Raw genomic sequence first — 20,692 nt, 5'->3', positions numbered from 1 at the left:
TCAAGACCAGACTTAACTGGACCATCCGCTTGAAGACTGGCTGTCTCCCCGCTGTCCATGGGGTCCGCTCTTCACTGGGCAGCCAGGGCCCTGGGCGCTCACCTCACTGCTCGGTCCTGTTTCCTGCAGGGACGTCCCCCAGGGAGATGGCTCCGCCTCCGGTGCATATGCCCAGCCGGCCTGACCCCCTCAGCTGTTTCTCGTCTTCATGGTTTTCTTACCAGCGATACACCCCTGTCGCTCGGTCAGGCCATGACCGTTGGTGTAACCGTCACTCAGGAAACGTTAACAAAGCAGCCCCGTGTGGAATGTGGTAAGGGAAGCCATGCTTCCGACGGCTGCGGCACACCTCACGAATCTCTAGATTCCTTGTTTGTGGCACGTTCCAGAGCCCGCGGGCACAGGCGCTTCGCGGTTTAGGGTACTAAGATGCACAGGGTCCTGGACATCAACGAAAACAAACCAGATTTTGTTGAAAAACAGAACACACCAGAATGTTAACAGTAATTACCTGTCAGTGTGATTAGATCATTTAAAATTTTCATCTTTAACACAATTTCCACATTTTCTACAATGAACACATTATCCTTGAAAAAATTAGAAAACAGCTGTAAGCGACACCAGAATGGAACGTCTCGGCTGAGGGTTATCCTAACGCTGAGGAAAGACCCACGGCTGCCGGGCGGGGCCGCCGTGGAAGTGCTCTGCGTGTGACCCCGAGTCTTCCTGGCTTCCGCCCGTGTCCCAGAGCCGTGCGCCTGCGCTGACGGCGTGTCTCCCTGTCCCAGACTAGCGAGTGGGTGAGTGTCTTGTCCAGGGTGGGGGCCCACCTTGCACCTGGAGCTGCCACGACGGGCTCGGGCTGCTGCGGCACTGACTAGGAGACGCAGGTTGAGAAGTGAATTAGCAACCGTTGCTGGCGGTCACAAGCGTTCTGGGTCTTCAGAAGTTCGGGATGTTCTTAGGACCAGGGACTTAACTATCAACTGGCCCGTGGCCTCACTGCTCTCCTTATGGCTCGTCTCCAAGTTTCTCAGAACTCACACCGATGTTAAGCCAGGACTTACTGCCGTTTTTGGACCTTCTCAGACCAACCCTCCTTCCCCTACACCACATACTCCTTTCAGTACTAAGTCAAACCCATGGCGAGGCCCCCAGGCAGCTCGGAGCTGCACCGCTGGGTGCAAAGCAGCCAGCGCACAGGGAGCAAGGGACCCAACAGATGGAGAAGCCAAATGTGGTCAGCTGATCCCCCCAAATGGAGCTCAGGCCTCGCACTTGATCAGGCTGGGGTGAAAAGCTCTTTCCTTCATCCTTTCTCATGGGTGCTAGAGTGGAGCCACCCCACTCGTCCCGGACACCCTCTTTATTCTGTCCAGTTCATTCCTGTGATTTCAGCCCTAAACTCCAGATTCTCCGGGGTAACGCCTGGCACTGTTGAGCGTCCTGTTCAAGGCGGGCCCGCTGCTTGGGGGCCAGGCCTCACTTCTCTCCTAGAAGGCCACTCCCACCGTGGAGACCTGGCCCCTCGCCTGTGCAGGTAGAAGAACCCCAAAAAAAGTGCAAGTAACTTGAGACCTTTGGGAGAGGCAGCTGTAAATACGAGGAATTTTATTTTATTTTTTTTGCTGACATACTATGAGGCAAAACAAAATTGACACCATACAAAATAACTTTATAAAATATCATTCACATCATATTTTATCAGATTTACAGCATTCTGTGCATGTTAAGGTTTATGTAAGGAGGTGAAAAACACTATGCCAAACTTTTAGTATTAGTTTATATACACACAGTAAGAAACGAAACAAGTAACTGTTGGGTTTTCCATGAATTTATTGCAAAATAGTGCAAACTACTTAACCTAGTAAGCTGTAAAACAAACTCGAAAGGACCCGGCTAAGCTTAAACACGACAATAGATGCTCAGTGTCTCAGCCTTTCGCTTTCTTCACCAGTTTATCTTTTGTCAATCGAGACCACCCCTACCTGTGCAGTTTCGGGTGTGTGCTGGGGATAGAGAGATGTGAAGACTGGCTTCCAGAGACCAGGGGAGCTGGCTGCCTGACGCCAGCAGTACCTTTAGGGTCACGCTGCTTACTCGATGGCCACACGGGAGACCTGTGTTGCCAACGCACAGACGCCGGAGCACACCGTGGTATGGGTCTGCCCGGAGCACGTAGGCCACAAAGGCGCCCACCCACGGGGCCATGGAGGAGAGTCCAGCAAGTGCGTGAACAGAAAGGACTGGGAACATTATTGTCTGCTTATAAACATGGTATCCTTTTTTCTGGTGCATTTGGGTGAAGTATTATTCTACTGGTGGGTAACCTTTGAACCAGATATTGCAGTAAGTTTAAAAAAAAAAAAAAAAAAGGATACTGTATCCCTATAAGAGTAACTTTAAAATTTCTTTCAACAGTCTATTGGGGTCCAAAAAGCATACATCTAAACAAAATAAGAGCAAAACAAAATGCTACATATAAAAGCTAAAGAAACAAAATGCAGCATATTCAGGTTCTTTTTTCTTGAGGTACCTATAGAAATTTAATCACCTGCCCCAAGTACTCTTGATAGGTAAAAACCAAAATGCTTACTGGTCAGCCAATTGGAGGGCATTTATTATTAGCGAGAAAGTGCAACGACGCCGATCTTATATGCAGCATACCAAAGGATGATCTACTCTTTACAAAATATAGCTTACGTATCCACCTGATGGAAGTGTAAAATTAAAAACATTTCACTAGCATCATCCCTTTTTTTCGTTTGAGATCTGCAGCAAAAAGCCTCCCAAATCAACTTCCAAAATTTCGCCACTAAGGAATGTTGGTTCTCTTTGTAAAATTCAGAGATCTCGTTAAAATAGTAAAACTACAGACTACAGGAAAGAGCCCTAATTTTTATTTCTTATTGGTACAAAATCAAATTCTAAAGACTCCAAAATATTGTGTTACCTCCAAAAAATTAAGTTAAAAAAGATCGCCATAGTAGGAAAAGTCTAGAATTGTAAACTGCCAAATAGAAAAGCGTGGAAAGTCATCGATCTCCTGTCGTATCTCCTCACCTGCCAGGAAACTTCCTCACGTCACAGAAATGCTGGGGCTGCTGCTGAGTGCAGCCCCCCCCCCCGCCCCGCCCCAACACACACACAGCCTCGCGCTCCCCGGTCCTCTGGATGGTCACGAACACCTCTGCCAGGTGGGTCGGGAGCGGGAAACTGACAACAGTCCATTTGCTGTTTATGAAATAAACCTTACAAACATGCCAGAGGAAGAGGGGGCGCGGAGGGCTACAGAAGCAACGGTAAGAGTACTTGCGATTTTTTTTTTCGGCCGTCCCTTCATTGGCACAGAAAATGAAGTAATAGTTATAAATATGTGCATAGAAGAGTTTGGAATTTATTGTTTGTAAATGCTAAATTTGTTCTTGGACATAATTTTTTTTTCCTGTTTACAAGACGGCAGCTGGGATTCCAATACGTGTGAGTAGTTGGTTGGGGGTGGGGGGGAAATCAATCGAATTCCACGGCCAATCGGGTAATATAAAATACTTAGTTTCAAAGTGATTTTTTAAAAATGCATTAGGATTCAACACAAAAGGCACAAAATAAATAAAAGTTATTAAATAAACAGAAATGATGACTTCAAGCTTCGTGTGGAGTTACAGCTCACTGTGGTTACTTTTTCCAATTAAATTTGACAGACTTAGTAAATAGCACCCAACTGTTTAACTGAGGTAGATCCACATTGTAAAGAAAGCTGGGTCCCCTCCATTTTGTGTCTAAATTTAAAGATGCTTTTACAAAAACAGAAATCCATTTCATCATCTGCAGAAGCCATGACAGGTGGCACTACCTGGAGAAAGCTGAGCACACAAGCAGGTTTGCGAATAAGATCTACTCCCAAATCATGCTCTCCGTCAGCCGCAAAGAAACCTCAGACTGGAGGGAATAAAACCAAACATTTAAAAATAACCCTGAAGACGCCTCAAGACTCTCACGACAGGTCTTGCCGACTGCCCGCGCCGGAAGTGCGCAGTGGCCATCTCCGAAGGCCGGCGCCCGCCCCGCCGAGCCCCGGGGAGCGCGCGGCGCTGACTGTCCCTTTGCAACGGCGGCCAAAAGGCGACCTGAACTCTGATCGAGCAACTTGACCGGACGGTGGAACTCACGCTGCCTAGTATTTTTGCATACTCTGAAACTTACAAATTCAACATCTGATTAAGGCTTAATGTAAAGTGGCGTCACCACCCAGCATCGGCAAGCACGGCCGCCTCAGGACACACAGGGCACGAAACCAGACGGGGACGTAGCCTCCGAGCAGGGTCGAACGGTCCTGCGACTTATCATGAATGTTACAGTCCACGTAGCAAATGAGGAACTATACGGACAGGCCCGGTCCACACACACCAGCTTCCACAGGACAGTCAACGCACAGAACTGCAGGGCGCGGTTCTCCATCGCAAGCACGACACACGGCCCAGGGCCCACCGCGGCGCAGGCGAGGCCGGCGAGGCAGGACCCCCGGCTGCTCAGCTTCTTAGAAAACTGTAAACTCGGAACGGCCATAATACATTTTGATTCAAAATGTCTTCTAAAATATTTTATCGCGGTGGAAAATTAAGAAGGGACAAGATCTATCTATGGAACTTCTGAATTCATTTTTGGTTCTTTTTCAATTATTTTATAAAAATAAAATAAAACTAGAAAAGTTGATAAAACTCAGGGTTCAAAACCCCTCAATACACATTAGGTGAGTGAGCTGAAGTACACCGGAGGTAAGAAGGATCTGGATTTAGACACTACATTCTTTTCTTGTATTTAATGAATAATTAGCCACTTTGCTGCACAGAAACTTACAATTATTCTCTTAGAAGTTTTTAAAAAGTAAAAACTCACTTGCCTCTACAGATAGAAAATTGGGATTCACACCTTCAACAACTACATCAAAACCCACTATCAAGCTCGGGCCCGGAGCTTCCACGGAGGCCAGTCTGTACACTCCCGGCGGCGCCCTGCCTCTGGCTTGGAGAGGACCCCAAACTGCAGCCAGCAGCGCCCAGGGCCCTGCCGTGTCCACGCACACAGGGCCGGGAGGGAAAGGCCAAGTGGAGCCACTGAGGAGTTTATGTTCTCAAAGAAATCCCGGTGAGCCCTTCCTTTCCTGGACACCAACATCCCCCAACCTTGACCCGGAAGGGTGGCCTTTAATTAGCGCATCAGCCAAGAAACATCTCAACCCCTGGCTGGAAGGGGGAGCGCGCCGCACTGGCGTCCTCAGGCGCGGCTCTGGGGCCTCGTCAGGCCAGTTCCCACGCCCTCCTGGACCGTCTGGCTCCAGGCGCCCAGCGTTCTCATTAACAGGCTGGAAACCAACCCGCCGGGTTTTGCCGAAGTTCAGGTCAATGGCTGAGAGAGGGCCTTGCACACTTTCCTGGCGTGGCCCGGCGTGCCCAGCCCCGGCAGCCAGCAGCAGGGCCCAAGGCGCTCCAGCGGCAGGCCAGTGACAGAAGGTGCTGGCCAGTTTCCCAACAAATACGCCGCCCCAGCAGGGCTCTGAAGGGACACTGAGGGCGGGACTTGCAAGGCACACAGTCTGAGCCTGGGTGCTCCCGAACACGCTCGGGCCAGTACCCACGAGACCCGGGAGGGTCTGGGTGCTGCCTGGGCGGTGGGCCTGCCCCACACCCCTCAGGACTGTCCCTGCAACCTCCAGTGTGCAGAGGAGCCACCCCTGCTCGTTCCGGCTAGTGGCGCCCCTGGCCCGAGGGGTGGGCGCTCTCGGGGCTGACTCACGGTTTCAAGAACCTTGAAGACTCGGGGTGAAAGCGGCTGGGCTCTGCCTTGAGCTCCTGGAGACACTCACGGGGGGCTGTGGGGGGTGTTAGTATTTGGTCTTTTAAGCGTGAACTCTGAACTCCTTAGATCCAAAGAGGTCACAAAAGGCAGGAGATAAATCAGCCTCCTCCAGCCCCCGGAAGGGGAGGGGAGTGGTGAGCACTCAGCCCTTCGGACATGCCAGCAAGGGCGCCAAGAGACCTGATGGGCGGCTGCAGTTTTCTCATCAACCAGTAAGATAGAAAAGTGTTAACAAAAGCACCAGTAACCTTCCCTTGGCTCATCAAACAGCCGATCATGAATGCAAAGGTGGTGGGAGAGCCCCTGGCCCGGGTTCTGGGGATGTGCCTGCAAAAAGCCCCTTAACAGCCTGGGGCGCAAGGAAGCGCAGGCCTCGCTGCAGCCCGGAGCTGCCTGCTGGGGCAGCTGCAAGGAGACCAGGCAGATGCGCGGCGCCTCGAGTGGGGCAGGGGCAGAGTCACAGACGTTCTTAAAGACCACGGAGGACGCCGGCCCAGCAGAATGAGGTGCAGCGCCCAGCACGGAGGGCGGCAAGGCCCGAGCGGGTGTTGTAGGCGAGGACTTCCAGGCGTGATGTGCTGGGAATGTCTCTGTGCCAAAGTGAGGGTCTGAGGAGTGGCCAGCAGGAGAGCAGAGCCACCTCTGCACACCCAGACGCCTGCCAGCTGCCCCGCCGAGCCCGGCCCCCGGCACTGAAGAGCAGGGCGGGGGTGTCTGGAAGCAAACACCAACCTTCCGGGGGCGGGGAGGAGGGCGCAGGCACCGGGAGGAGAGATGTGCGAGGCAGTGGGCACTGGCCGGCTGCTGCGTGTGGGCACAGGCCATTTCTGACAACAAAGTGGTTAATCAGTGAGGAGGGGGTTCAGAGGCACCGCCGCCCCAGACGGTGTCCTGCTGTCAGCACTGGGGCCCGGGCATCAGCTGTGGGCCTTTCAAACCAAGGGCCTTGGACTTGAACAGAACATTTTACTTTCAGACCTCAGGTCATCTTTAAATGGGGCGAGGTGGGGGGTGGAAAGTAACTCGAAGTTCCCAGGGCAAAGGTCAGCGATGGACGCTGGATGGACAACGGTTTGGGAAACGCAGGAGAGCCGGTGGGGCAGCACCTTTGTGACTTTCCAGAGCGGCTTGATGGGGAGACGAGAGCGGGGAGGCTGTTTGCAACTCACTCGCAAAGTGAAGCAGGGAAAGTGCTTTCTTACATTGAACAGGCAAGTGGAGAGAATTCTAGGCCAGGTCCCGGGCGGTGTCCAGGTCCCGCCACCCACGCCCGCCTGCCATGGGAGTCCTAGCCCCGGCGCGGGGCAGCCGGGGCGGGCTCTGGCCCCCTCAATGCTGCAGGTGGGGAGGGCACCCCGGTCACAGTATGGCACATGCATGTTCAAGCCGGAACGGAACAGACAGATGTTCACGGTTCAGCTCACTCGGGCAAAACTTTGGCCACGTTCAGTGTGGACAGCTACACGTAAGAGCAAACATGGATCTATTGAAAATTCAGAGGTAGCCTTGATCTGCGTTTACTTTCTTTAAACTAAAAGGTATTAGAAACCACCTTCTGTAGTGATCTGGCTAAGCCAATACATTCACTTAGGCAACGAAATAGCAAAACACACCCAGAAAGCAGTGAGCGGGGCCCGTGTGACACGTGCACGCAGGCGGGCCGACCCAGGTGCCAGAAAAATGCAGGGTCACGCCGGTGGGCGGAGCACAGACGCCTGGTCCAGCCAAGTCGCGAGGCTGCCGGCGGCACCGACTCCCAGGTCGCCAGCACCGAGGGTTAAGCCACAAGCGGCCTCACAGCTTAAAAGCGCCGGCCAGAGGAGTCTGGCAGACGCCAGCCACCGGGCGACGCTGGCCACACGGGTGCCACCGTCTACACCGCCAAACACCGGAGGAGCAAGGAGGATCACGCTAGGGAGCCGCCGGGGCAAACAACAGGGACCCAAAGAAGTGTTCAAAACCCACAGTTAGTCCTCTGGACACAACGCCTTCAGCGCCCAAGAGCGCGCGTCCTGCTTGCCAGGCCAAAGGCTTCCTTCCCAGCGGCGCGAGGACGCCTGCCCGGCACCAGCGGTCGGCGGGCGCGGACTGAGGGCAGGGGAGTGGCCAGACGAAGGGGCACGGGACATGCGGGGCGCAGCCGTCGCACCCTGCACCCTGACCTATTTACAGTCCTCCCGGCACCAGCAGCAGATGCAAGGCTGGGCGAAGGAGGTGAGTCGTCAGAAGGTCAGCGCAGTCACGGAGCTGCAGGCTTTCCTTCAGCAGAGCCAGCGCGCAGGTGCCGCCCGGGCCCGCAGCCCACGACGTTCTCAGCAACCTGGGGAGGGGCTTAGCGTATAAAGAAGATGCCCACCTTCGGGAAGGGAGGCTTATGAGTGCCAAGGAAGGTTCTGTGTGCCGTACATTCCTTTGTTCATGCGCGAGATGAGTCGGAGCGAGGTCACAGGGAGAGTCTATGGCTTGTCTGGCCGGCCGGGGTGGCCCGCTGCTGGAGCAGAATTCTGCTCCTCACGGAACCGCCTACGGTGTAGGAAATGCCCACGAAAACGCCTTGTCGCTGTCAACAGGTCAAAGGCCAGGTGAAGGACCCCATCTGGAGCCGCCCGCTGCCGTGGGGCCAGCGCCCCCGGGGCAGCCGCGCCGCCCCAGGCCTCCCAGACAGCCCAGGTCCAGCTGTGTGACGTGACACGCGGCTGGTCTACCCTTAACATATTGTATCAAATATATAATTTGACTGAAAAACTGCCTTGCAAAAATAAAATTTAAATCACCCCGCAGATCAATGTAAAATGACATTGCTGCATCTGTAGGAAAAACAATTCATCCAGAAAAATTACATTTGTAGCTTTCAAAAATAAATCATCCAGCAAACTTGAAGGTAAACATTAGTTAATTTATAAAAGTTGGGGGAGTCATTTCAATCCATCAGGTACCACTGCCCTCAATACCCACATGGGCCAAATCAAACCGGAGCAGAAAGGGAAAATAAATAGTGACAATTGCATTTAACGACAATAAAAAATACACATCACATAACCTCAGAAGGCCTGCCCGGCCCTGCAGCGGGGCCTCCAAGCCACCACCTTGTTCTTGGGCCTCTCATGGTCCCCAGGGGAAACCTCGGCCAGAGCGAGCTTGGCCACCTCCCCCCCGCGGGCCACACAGCGGCCAGAGGCCGTGGGCCGAGCACGCACCCGCCACGGGTGTGAGGACACCAGCAACCCCAGCATCACCCCGACGGGTCCAGCAGACCCCACGGTGCAGGATCCGTGCACGTGAAAACTTCTCCTAACAGAAAAAACCCCAGCCTGACCCCCCTTTTCTAAAAGTACAGACATGCCCCCTTTTAAAAAATTCACCTCAACAAGGAAAATCTGAGCTTCTAACACAGTGGCAGGAGGGCAGCTTGGCATGGCGGAGGGCCCTGCAGAGCGGCCACGCCCCGTTCCCTGTACCAAGCGGTTAGGGAGGGCGGGTGCCAGCAGGGGCACCGGGAGGGAGGGGGGTACACTAGTTTCTCTTAAAGTGAATTTTGGAAAATATCCCAGGAAGAGTCCTAGGGAGAGACTCTCCTTGGGGACCTCTTTTAAAGAGATGAGATAAATCCCAGTTTCTAGCGAATACAGATTCTCCACCATTTCACATTCAGTCTGCTGAAAGCAAGGCACACCTCCCTCTGCAGCGGGGTGGGGCAGGCCCGCGGGGCCCAGGAGAGGCCTCTGGCTTCCCGGTGGACAGGGCTTGGACTTCCCCCCGTACTCGGAGGGCCTTTGCCGTCTCCAGAGACACCCTAGTGACGGGGGGGTTGGCAGAAATGGGGGAAACAGTTATTTACCTGAGAAATTGTCCCTACAGCCATCTGGGTTCCCAGTCGTCAGCCATGTACACAGAGACATGGGGCTGCCGCCGGGACGCCGAGGCCTCCCACGCTCAAGTACCGAAGTCTCACAAGCCAGGCAGGCTGTGGAGAGGGCCCTTCTCGAAGCACTTCGGCCCACTAACAAAAAACCTTCTCCCCTTCTAAGCGACAGAAGAAATGAGAACACAGAGGTTGAATTTACTGCCAGCCTGTGGTCCTCCTGGCGTAGCTTAGAAGACACCGCCCTCGGCAGGGAGGGAGGGCAGTCCCTGCCCAGGGGCCGGGTTCCAGGAAGCTGCAGCCTGGGGTCTCACACGTCAGCCCGTGGGACCCCTCAGGAGGCAGGCAGGCGGGAGCCCCGGGACGGCCCTCGCCCCGACGGCCCGGCTGGCTGTGGGTGGAGATGCGCCGACGAGCCGTGAGGCTCGCTGCTCTGCGAAAACCGCCCGAAGCTCAGGTTTTACAGGGGGGGTTAGTCCAGGACGCCTCCTCAGCACGCACGCTCCCAGATGGAAGCCAAGAGCGTCCTGGTGTCCTTCCGAAAACAGGAGAAAGTGCCACTTGCCACTAAAACAACAGGGGATTGCAACATTTCTTCAAGCAGAGGCTTCTGTCATTTAAAAAGACAAAAAAAAAAAAAAAAAAAAATGATACAGCAAGAAGAGACTAATGCCATGGATAAGACACCCACATGCACACGCGCACGCACACACGCCACTCTGAGTACGTATCTTCACAATAATAGTCCTCCCTCGGCCATCACCGCCGGGCTGGGCCGTGGCCCTCACGGCCGCACCTGCGGCAGCCAGCCCGGCCCGGGAGCGGTCAGGCCAGACGGCGGGGGGTGGATGGGGGTGGGGGCTGCTTCCTGGAGCACCGGGCGCCCGTGGGCACCCCCGCCCCGCTACAGTGCCAGAGGTAAGTGTCAGGCAGGGGTGAGGCCGCCAGCGGGAGGAGACCCACGGTGCACAAAGCAGCACTAGGGGAAGGCCGGCCTCCTCCCTCGCATCTCTACCTCCGTCACGGGTTTGAGTCACAACGAATCTGCCTCCGAGAACAGAAAGCCCATTCAGCACAAATAGAGTTGTCTGCTGTCCTTTTCAAGTTGCCCACGGTATCTGTCTCCCTCAGTGCAATGGCTTCGAGATTGGCAAACCCACGCCAGGGCCCTGCGCGACACCTGCCTCCCGGCCAGCTCCGCCCCAGCCGCCCCGGGGCCAGGCCGGCCGCCCAGCGCACCCGTTCAGTGCATAGATCCTATGGAGCTCGTCTGGCCGCGAAGCTGCACGCGGGGAAGTGCGCTCGGACACGTGGGCGCTTCCCAGGGCTGGAAGAATAAATACATTCCATTTGTGCTTGATCGGCTGAGCGGGGCGCGGTGGGCCAGGGCCCCCACCGGGTGCCGCGCCCTCCCGCAGCGGGCTCCAGGCTCCCGCGCTCGTGACGTGCTGAACAGATACCAAAGCACCCGCAGGCAACAAAAGGAAAAAACAGCTTCTATCTATCACATTAATACTGCAAACCAGATATATATATTTTTTTCTCTTACATTAAAGACACAACAGTGAAAAAGGATTGTACTGTATTTATCACCACAGACCCGTATTCTTTAGAAACTTTGGAAAATAAATGTCACAGTCCTATAGGACAAATCTTATGATTAGACCATCGGCATATTGTCTTTTTTCTTTTTTTAAATAAATTTTTATTAAAATGGCACTTGTCTGCCAATCGCTCTGACCTGCGCACGTTGGAGACACGCGCCGGTCTTCCGCCCCGCGCCCGTGTCGGCTGGGCTGGGAGGAGGCGGCGGTGGCAGAGCCGACACGGCCGCGGGGCCGGCCCCGGGCGCCCGGGGGAGCCGAGCCGGGCGCCCGCTAGCATCGCCTGAAACAGACTTAGTGACAACTCAGAGAGTTCAAGGCTTTAAAACCACAATCGCGTTTGGTGTCCTTCCACTGTCGGCGCGTTCACAGCGAGTTTGAGCCCATCGATTTCCTAAGAATCACGAGTTAAAAAACAAGTAAATCGAATGACCGAGTAAATGAAAACTGTTTTAAAGCCCTGAGTTCAAAGACTGGTTTTAGGAGATTTTTGGGAAATGCGGGACTACTTCAGTAAGCAGCGTATAGATTTTGGCAAACCATACTTCCTGCGACAACGGGCCTCGTACAGGTCTGCAGTTGAGAATCCGAGTGTGAAACCTGGGCCGGAAGGCATTCTGGAAACGCGACGCTGCAGGCGGGCCGCCGCGGGCGCGATGCTGGCTGTCACGGGAGGGCTGGGCGGCGTTGGTCTGAGTGTAGCTGGTCTCGTGTGAACCCAACCCGGTCCACAGTCGTAAACTCGGGACACGTCAAGCAAAGTACATGGTGCGCAGCGTGTCCTGGTGGACCTGGACGGCCTTCGCCAGCGCCTGGTGGTCTCGCCCGTTGCTCTGCCCGGAGGTATGGCTTCCTTCAGCGCTGCGGGGACAGGGGCAGAGCGTGCCGTCAGGCAGGGCACAGACACGGAGACAGGCCCTGGAGCGCGTGTCGGGGGGGTGCCCCCATGGCACTGAGGCGCTGGCGTCGGCGAGGGTGGCCCCGTCGGCCTCGGGCCCAGCCCCCCACTGGGAAAGGCATGCCACTCACCTATCGTGTTCCTTATCAACCAGGTGGTACCTGGCCCGGAAGGCCACCAGGTGAGCATAGTACGCTGGTGCCGGGATGGACACCGAGCGCGTGCAGCGCACGTAGGTGTGACACAGCTGGTAGGTGAGGATCTGGAGCTCGTCGGAGGAGAAACGATTGTCGTCCCAGAGCACGTGGTAGTGGGAAGGCCTGCTGGTTCCCTGGAAGGGGTCAGAACGTCAGAGGTCAGCGTGCAGGAGGCAGCCAGCTGTGCTGCGGCCACATGGCCAAGGACAAGGTGCGCAGAAAGTAATTGCGGTGCTACGTTTTACTATGCAAAAATTACATAACAAATCACCCCCAAATTTAGTGGTGCAAAACAAATAAATTGATTTTATTTTAGCTTTAAAAAAGGCATCAAAGCCGTGCGTGTCACGTGACCTTGTACGTGTGAGGGGGACCGCACACACTCACGCGCACAAGGGCTGCAGACATACCATACAGAGCCAAGACGGCTGTGTCGAGGACAGCGTCCTCTGCACACACCAGTGGCTCTGCAATGCCTGATGAAAAAAGTGGGGAACGATTCTCTCATTAAAGCCACATGGAACCAGCACCGCTTTTTATTTATTTATACAAGCACTGGGCACAGTCAGAAGCGCGGGAGGGTGAGAGGATTCACCAGAGCCAGAGCGGGGAGCAGAGCAGGCAGACTGACGAGGTACATGCTGAGGGGAGCAGCGGGGAGACAGGAGAGGTCTGTGTGCCATGTGGGACCCTCGCCGGCGGCCGGGGATCAAACCGGCACTACAGAGGCTGCGGGCAGCTTCGCAACCCAGCGCTCAATCACTGCGCCACCAGGGAGGCCCCAGCACCGCTTTTTAAACGGGGTCCGAACACCCGCAGTCTATGCAGCTGAAGCCGCCTGGCCCACCTGGCTCAGGGAGGTCTTCTGGGGCCGGCTCCACACACTACTGCTGCGTCCCCCTGTCCTGTGCTACTCCGTTAGGTTCTGGGGGCAGCCCCGTCCCCACTAGCCTCCACACCCCGCTTCTGGCATTAATGGGCAGCTGTGGCAGGCCAATGGGGAGGTCTGTGGGGCAGGGCGGCAGGGCAGAGCAGGGCCAGCACGCAGGGGCTCTGCTGTCGGGAGCGGGAGGGATGTGCGGTGGCCCCACGGGAGCCCCATGGCGAGGGATAGGCAACCTGCATTCGGAAGTGACACAGGGTACAGGGCGCCCTAAGGGACTTTCATTTTTCTCCCCAACAGCACTTTAAAAACCAGAAACCTCTATCGGCTCTCAGATGGCGCCACAGTGGCCATGTCCTGCCCTAGACCTGCAGGTCACGTGATGGAGGAGCCTGCATTTCCCCAAGGAGCAGGGAAAGGGCAAAGTTCACAGCAAATTCTCAGGTCGCAGCTTCAAATCCCCTGGGGGACCCTGGAGTCCTGCCTGACTGTGAAGACGTGCAGTGAAGCTGCTGGGAGCACGGGCGGGCGCCCCGGGACCAACACGCTCCTGCCCCACGGCCGCGGCGGCAGGCCCCGGGGTCCGTTCGGACAGCGGAGGTGCGGATGCCTAGGCGCTCACAGAGCCGCCCGAGGCCCGAGGGGCTTTCATCCACCGAGAGACCAGGAGAGCCGAGGCAGGGTGAACCTTCCAGACGCTCACGGAGTAGAAGGGAACCCAAGGCTGACTCCCAGGCGCAGGCCGCACAGACGAGTCTCTCTTCGCCCCCGAGCTGGCCTCACGGCAGGCCTGACCTCTACGCTCAGGTCCTCTGCCTGGACCTGCCTCCTCTGAATGGGGACCCCAAAGTCCTGCCAGTTCACAGCCTCGTCAGACCACCATGACCCTTCTGACTCCCCTCGAGATGGGGCGGCCCCCTCCGCAACTGGAGGCCTTGTGGACAACACTGCAGGAGCCCTCGGTCTCACCTGGATGCCGGCGTGACTGCACAGGTAGAAGTCAAACTCGGTCGGGTGAGTGATCTTGGTGTCCACGGTGGTGCCTGCCGGGATGTTTCCGCTTTTCCCAACCTTCAGTGACACAGGAATCACGTCAGACACACCGGGGCCAGAGAGAAGTGGCCGGTGGCCGGCACCCACACGCCTTAGAGCCTGGGCCTCCCTGGCCACAGCCTGCCCAGATCTGAAGTCCCTGGCGCGTTAGCAGGCATGCTCTGCGCCACGGTGGCTGTGGACCCAGCAGCCCGTGGGCCCTTGGAGCCCGCCTCTCACAAAGGCCGGTGAGGGGAGGCAGAGTCTCCCCGACAGGGGCTCAGCCTAGGTCCAGGCCAGCTCTCAGAGCTGCTGGGCAGGGACTGGAGCGGCTCTGGCCACCGCGGCCGGTGGGCAGAGACCCAGACCACACCGGTGCCCAAGCCAGCGACTCACCCGCTCATTCTTATCGGTGCAGAAAAGCCGCGTGTGGTGGCGCTTCTGGACTACAATGAAGGTGATGCCTGGCTGGTAGTCCTTCTCCAGCTTGATGCACGCCTCGCGGATGGCCAGCAGCTCATGGTGCAGCACCTGGGGACAGACAGCCCGGCTTCCGCTGTGAGGGCCTCTGGCCACTCAGAGCGATGCCCTTTGTAACACGTGCCATCCAGTGAGCACCTGCAGGCTTGTCCTCCCTCCCCCCAGCTTGTGCCCAGCCACGCCCATTTCCATGCCACGCAGGGGTCAGAGGCACCCAGTCTTCCAGGGGAATGTCTCAGTCAGACAAGGATCCAGCTGCTTAGCACAGTACCCGGGTGTTCTAAGGCACAAGAAACTGCACCTACTGTATATAGGCACGAGAGACGTGAACAAACCATCTAACAGGCCAGTCTGCGCTGGAGAGAAGCGGCATCGAGCAGGAAGAGCACCGCTCGGAGCTGGACCCAAGTCAAACGCTGCCGCCGGGGCCTCCCCAGTGGCGCAGCAGGTTGAGCACAGCGCTGTGAAGCTGTCCGCAGCCTCTGCAGCGTGGGCTCGATTCCCGGCCGGCCAGGGAGAGTCCCACATGGCGCAGCAGACCTCTCCTGGCTCGCCCGCTGCTCCCCTCAGCGGTGTCTTCAGTCCATCTGCCTGTTCTGTTCCCCGCTCTGTCTCTGGTGAATCCTCGCACCCTCCCACACCTCTGGCCTGTATCCTGGTTCTTGTATAAATAAATAAATTAAAAAAAATAAATATGCTGGCGCCACCATCACAGAGCTGTGGCCTGGGGAAGCCGCAGGTTGGTTCTGATCCCCAGTTTGTTCACTTTTTTTTTAAAGATTAATTTATCAGTCAAGAGCTGGTGGGTGGGTCAGAGGTGGGGGGTCGGGAGAGGTTCCATCAGACACAGAGTGGGGAGCAGAACGGGTGGATCTGCTAAAATCCACTGCTGAGGGGAGCAGGGGGAGACAGGAGAGGTCTGCTGCGCCCTGTGGGTAGCTCCCTGGCCGGGGATGGAACTCGTGCTGCAGTGGCTGTGGGCAGCTTCAGTGCTGAGACTTGACCCCTGCGCCACCAGGGAGGCCCCAGTATGTTCACTTTTAAAAAGGGCGCACCCCACCCCGTAGGCTCACTCCGCAGACCCAGTGCAGAGCCGCGCCACCTGCCCCAGCCGCTACAGGGCCGCCATGCGAGTCTATCCCCACCGCCCACCCCAGAGGCCAGCATGAAGATCCCCTTGGGCCTCTGCCGGACTCCAGGCTGGGCACACCCACGGAGCTCATGGCACCCTTGACCTGGGTGCTTTCAGCCACAGTGGACCGTGTTCCCCACACTCCATGTGTCGCCATGGCCCTCTGCCTCCCAGACACCCACACAACCTCTAATGCGGCCCCACCCCTTCACATCCAAATAGCACGCGGCTGCTGGGCGCACTGCGGCTGCCATCTGCCTTCACAGGTCCCCGCTGCGCACAGCGCTGGGGAGATGCCCCGACGCGATTCCAGAAGCAGCCCCTGGGCCCGATCTGCAGACTCCGCTGCCCGCAGCCACAGCCTGGCCCTGCGAGCTGGCCGGCCCCGAACCCTGCAGGGCACGTGGCACTCGGGCCAGCCCGCACCCACCCTGCTGTCCCTGGTCGTGTCTCGGCGCCGTTGTAGCCAGCGCTGTGCCTGCTTGCCGCCCTGCCCCATGGGACCCACGAGCTTGGCACTCTGTCTTTTCCCTGGAGAGCCAGCGCCGAAGCCACCCGGGGGCGGGGCGGGGCGGTGTGGAAAGAGGGCCGACCTGCTGGAACTGCCCCTCGGACACGCCGTCGCGGTAGAAGATGATGCGGGTGGGCTTGAAGCGCGTGGACTTGTAGAACTGGATGAGCAGCTCGCGCACCATGGCCGCCAGGTCCTGGATGATCTCCTGCCGGTGCTGCTGGACCCGCACGGTGGCGCAGTAGCGGTTGGGGTGGGCGTCCATGCTGCCCACGACCTGTGGGGCAGAAGTGAGGTCAGCAGGGGCCCCGAGAAACCTCCGGGCCTGGCAAGCGACTGGCGATGGTGCAGGGTCCCGGGACCCCGTCACAATGAGGCGACCACAGACCTCCCTCCGGCGGTCCTGTCGGGACCCCACCGCGCACCCACACCCCGCCGCCTGTGCCAAGCAGGCCTGTGGCCCCGGTCGCCTGAGCTGCAGGTCGGGGCGGGAGTGGCCTAGCACTGGCAGATCTGCTGGGGGGCCGAGTCAGCACTACCTCACACCTTTCACTGGGTTCCGGGACCCCCCACCATGCGCTCCAGGGTGCGGCCTGGCACAAGGCCGGTGGGCCTCCTCCCGCCGCCCTCCGGGGCCCATCACCCAGAGGACCAGTGCCCGGGGACACTCACGGCGGCGATGGAGGGCTTCTTCCCGTCCCCAGCGGGCGGGTGGGTGACGTCGGCCCCCAGGAAGATGACGGGCTGCTGGAACACCGGAGGCCTGTGGGGGAAGCGGGTCAGAGGTGAGGCTGGCGTGGTGGGAGGGCTGCGGGGTGGGCATGCTCCGAAGGGCCCCACCTCTGATGTACTCACTAATGCATTTTAAATCAAGGCTCTCTCTCTCTCTCTCTCTCTCTCTCTCTCTCTCTCTGACTAACGGGTGGATACGCCACGTGGTCGGAGAGACTCAGGGAGATTTTGCAGGACAGTGCCACCCGAGGCAAACCGTGACCCCCGCAGCTGGCAGGTGCCGCTGGTCGTCACACTGAGTCCTGCCAGGAGTCCTCCCCTAGCGCCGCCCCCACCCTTGCAGGAGTGCCCAGCTCGCCCCGCCAGGCCGTAGAGGGCGCCTTGGGGGCACACACCATGGGCGGCTGCCAGGAGACACAGAGTCCTGCCCCGTGGAGGGGTTGCCAACAGGTGGGCAGCTGCTGGCGGTCCCCTGGCAGAGCAGGGCCAGGTAGCACTCCCCTCCGCATGGGGGATGCGGGCTGGCGAGCCATTCACCTTTCACCCCCTGCCCTGTCTGAAGCTTGAGCCCCACCCCCCAGTTCTGCCCTATTCCCAGGCGATCGCACCACTGGCAGCGGGACTCACACCGCAACCCACAGAGCCCTCTGGCTCTGCATCCCTTGCCCCGCGGAGAGTGCCCTGAACTGCAGCCTCCCAGCCTCAGGCCCGCCCAGCAGGCTGCGCTGCCATGGCAACGAGAGGAGACCTCCCCTTCTCAAGGTCACCCACAACCTGCAGGTCTGGGCTGGTCACAGAGCTCCCCACAGGACACACGGCCGTGGGCTGGGCTGCCTAACGGGGCCCCCCAAACTCCACTTTTCAGGGTCGCGGGCTGGGCCTCCTGCAGCCCCTAATCATAGGAGCCCTAACCACGCAGCCGCTTGGCTGTGCAGCGCCCTCTGAGCGTCCCTCCTCCCCCAGAGGGTTGAAGCTCCTCCTGACTCCTCCAAGCACAGCCAAACCCGCTCTCCAACCACTCCCGAGTCTGCACCTGCACGGCTCCGGGGATGGCCTAGCACGGCACCGCAGGGGCCTTTAGGACAAGGTCAGCAGGCCAACCACGTGCCCACTCACCACCTCCCTGAACTGCACCCGGCTGGGGAGCCCCGGCCCCACCCACCAGCTCTCTACCCCTGAGACAGGGCCCCGCACAGCCTGAGCCCGACACTCCCACCTCCGGCACCTGCAGGCCGCTCAGGCCCCTGCTGTCCCCAAGATCGGCACCCTCCCTGCCATGAGCCCAGCCCCTCCCCTCCTACCACATCACAGCCCAGAAAGTCCCAGGCGGAGACACAGGACCATCGTGTGTGGCCCCCCGACCACGCGCTGGCACTTTGGTTCCCATTCCCGCCGCAGCCCTGCTGCCCAGGCCCAGCGTCCAGCGACTTGACCATCACTGCGTGGACCCTGATCCAGACCCGCTGAACCTCTGTGCTTTGATGAGCCTGCAGGTGACCGGGACGTCCCCGGGTGTGAACCCCGTGGTGCCATGAAGGCTGGCCCAGGGAGCCAGTGAGTCGGGGGGCGTGGCCCTGACCTGGGCTCATCGTGGGGCCTCTCAGTCCACACCTCAGCCGGCCAGTGGGGGGTCTCCACCTCCACAGCAGGTAGCCCCTGGGCTCGCCAACGTGCGGACGAGGCAGCCCTCACGGTGGGGCCTGGCACTCGGATGGGTGGGGGGACCCTTCTTGGGCCCCAGGCTGTGAGCACAGGCATGGGGACCTGCAGCCCCTTCCCTGCCTGGAGTCCCAGAGGTCTTGGCTTGTGCACGGGTCTCACCTGCCCTGGGGCAGCAGGATGTTGTTCACACCGCCCAGCTTGACGTTGATCTTCAGGCAGAGGTTGGACAGGGTCTGAGGCGTGGTCCTCTGCACGTTCTTCATCTGCACACACTGCGTGGCCATCCCCAGCACGGTGTCGCCCACGCGCTTGACCTCGGCTGCAGGGCACAGAGGGCTCAGTGGTGCTGCCTCAGCCCTGCCCCGGTGGCCACAGCGGCTCATGCCCACCGGTGGCTTTGCTTGGCCCAGGGAGGCAGCCATGCCTGCGAAGGGGAGCCGCCGGAGGAAGCGGGGTGCCCGGGGTGGGCTCTGACTTCAAGGAAGCCCCCCTCACTCAGTCCCTCAGGGTGTGGGCCGGGTGGGGGAGCCTAGAACTTTCTATCCCAGTGCTCAGGGCCACAAGCAAATGCTCCAGTAGCTAAAAATAAACACTAGCATCCTAGAAATGCTGGCATAAGCAAACACGACATCGAGGGGCTGCTTAGCTGCACCCCTCCAGTCCTGGATTCTTCCATGAGCAACTGGCCAGCTGTCCAGGGAGAGCATGAGACACGCCCGGGCAGGCAGCGACAGGGTGCTCACTGCTCTCCCGCACCCAGCCGCCACCAGCGTGCACCCAACCTGCTCCTGCACGGCCACCTGGTGTGGCCACGCTCAGAGCCACTGGGGCCCCTGGCATTGGGAGGCTGACGCACGCCAGCACCTCCCGGCCGGCCATGTCCCAGGCGGGCGCAGAGGGGCCTACCGTACACTGGGGTCTTGCCGGGCAGGATGACCACCACCAGCTGCAGGCCGGCGTAGGTATTCTTCAGGTGCCGGAACATGGGCTCCACGCTGTCGGCGCCCTGGGCGTATTTACAGAAGCAGGGCTGCCCCTGGATGGGCATGCCCGCGTCCCTCGAGATCTTCCGCAGCTGCTCCGTGAAGGACCTGTGGCGAGGGCACATCACGGCGCAGGCTGAGCGACAGAACTGGGACCCAGGCCAGTGGCTGGGGCCAGACCCACGTGTCCACATCCTGGACGGAGTTGCCCGGTGCGGGATCCCGAGGAGCACCCAAGTCCACTGGAGCAGCTGTGCCCCGAGGAGACAGATAACTTTGTGCGTGCCCCCTGCTGTCCTCCGAAGGCAGCGGGCGCCCGTCTGCCCTCCACCTGCCTGCGGGCCACAGCAGCACACCGAGCGCCAGCTCAGCGAGCACGGCTGTTAGTGGACGGTCCCTGCACCCCCTTCTGAGAACAACTTGGACCTGGGCGAGAAGCCAGGGTAACATCACAGCGCCCACGGGCCTGGGGAGCCCGCAGCCTGAGTGGAAAGAGCGAGCGCTGGCTGCTGGGGATCAGGACGCCTGCCCCGGCCTGGCCGCTGAGTGCTCCTTCTCCGGCCCGCGAGGCCCCAGAGCCCCCGGCACCTACCGCAGAGTTCACCTGCGACCCTGAGCTCAGGCAAACAGCCAGCAAGAGCCTGTGGCTCCCCGCGCCCCACTCCCATCTCCGTGGGCGCGTCCCGCGCCCTCAAGGTGACGCCAGCCCACAGAGACCCACGCGGCCCTCCCTTGGCCTAACTCTCCAGAACCGCCTGCTTCTCAGAAACCCTGGTGGTGCCCAACGCCTGCCCCCTGCACCGTGGGGATTCTCCCTCCTCCCCTCCCTCACAGGTCTGCTTGGCACAAGAGCACGGGTG

General features: G+C 58.7%; 1 protein-coding gene across 2 annotated transcripts in view; it reads right to left on the bottom strand.

The window, feature by feature from the left end:
• Positions 1-11,566: 11,566 nt before the first annotated feature.
• AGO2 (argonaute RISC catalytic component 2) overlaps positions 11,567-20,692 on the bottom strand; it is a 50,830-nt gene continuing 41,704 nt past the window's right edge. For both annotated transcript variants that reach the window (XM_037499830.1, XM_054691954.1), the window contains exons 12-19: positions 19,756-19,940; positions 19,009-19,168; positions 17,128-17,218; positions 16,538-16,732; positions 14,729-14,863; positions 14,270-14,371; positions 12,352-12,551; positions 11,567-12,183 (exon numbers count right to left, since the gene is read on the bottom strand). In XM_037499830.1, coding sequence (XP_037355727.1) covers positions 12,075-12,183; positions 12,352-12,551; positions 14,270-14,371; positions 14,729-14,863; positions 16,538-16,732; positions 17,128-17,218; positions 19,009-19,168; positions 19,756-19,940 — 1,177 coding nt within the window. In that variant the 3' untranslated portion in view covers positions 11,567-12,074. The remainder of the gene's footprint in view (positions 12,184-12,351; positions 12,552-14,269; positions 14,372-14,728; positions 14,864-16,537; positions 16,733-17,127; positions 17,219-19,008; positions 19,169-19,755; positions 19,941-20,692) is intronic.

This window comes from Talpa occidentalis, unplaced genomic scaffold (genome assembly GCF_014898055.3).
Source record: "Talpa occidentalis isolate TD23 unplaced genomic scaffold, MPIMG_talOcc4v2.1, whole genome shotgun sequence".
NCBI lineage: Eukaryota > Metazoa > Chordata > Mammalia > Eulipotyphla > Talpidae > Talpa > Talpa occidentalis.
Note: the sequence above shows the minus strand (reverse complement) of the source record. Positions and strands in the feature narration are given on the sequence as shown.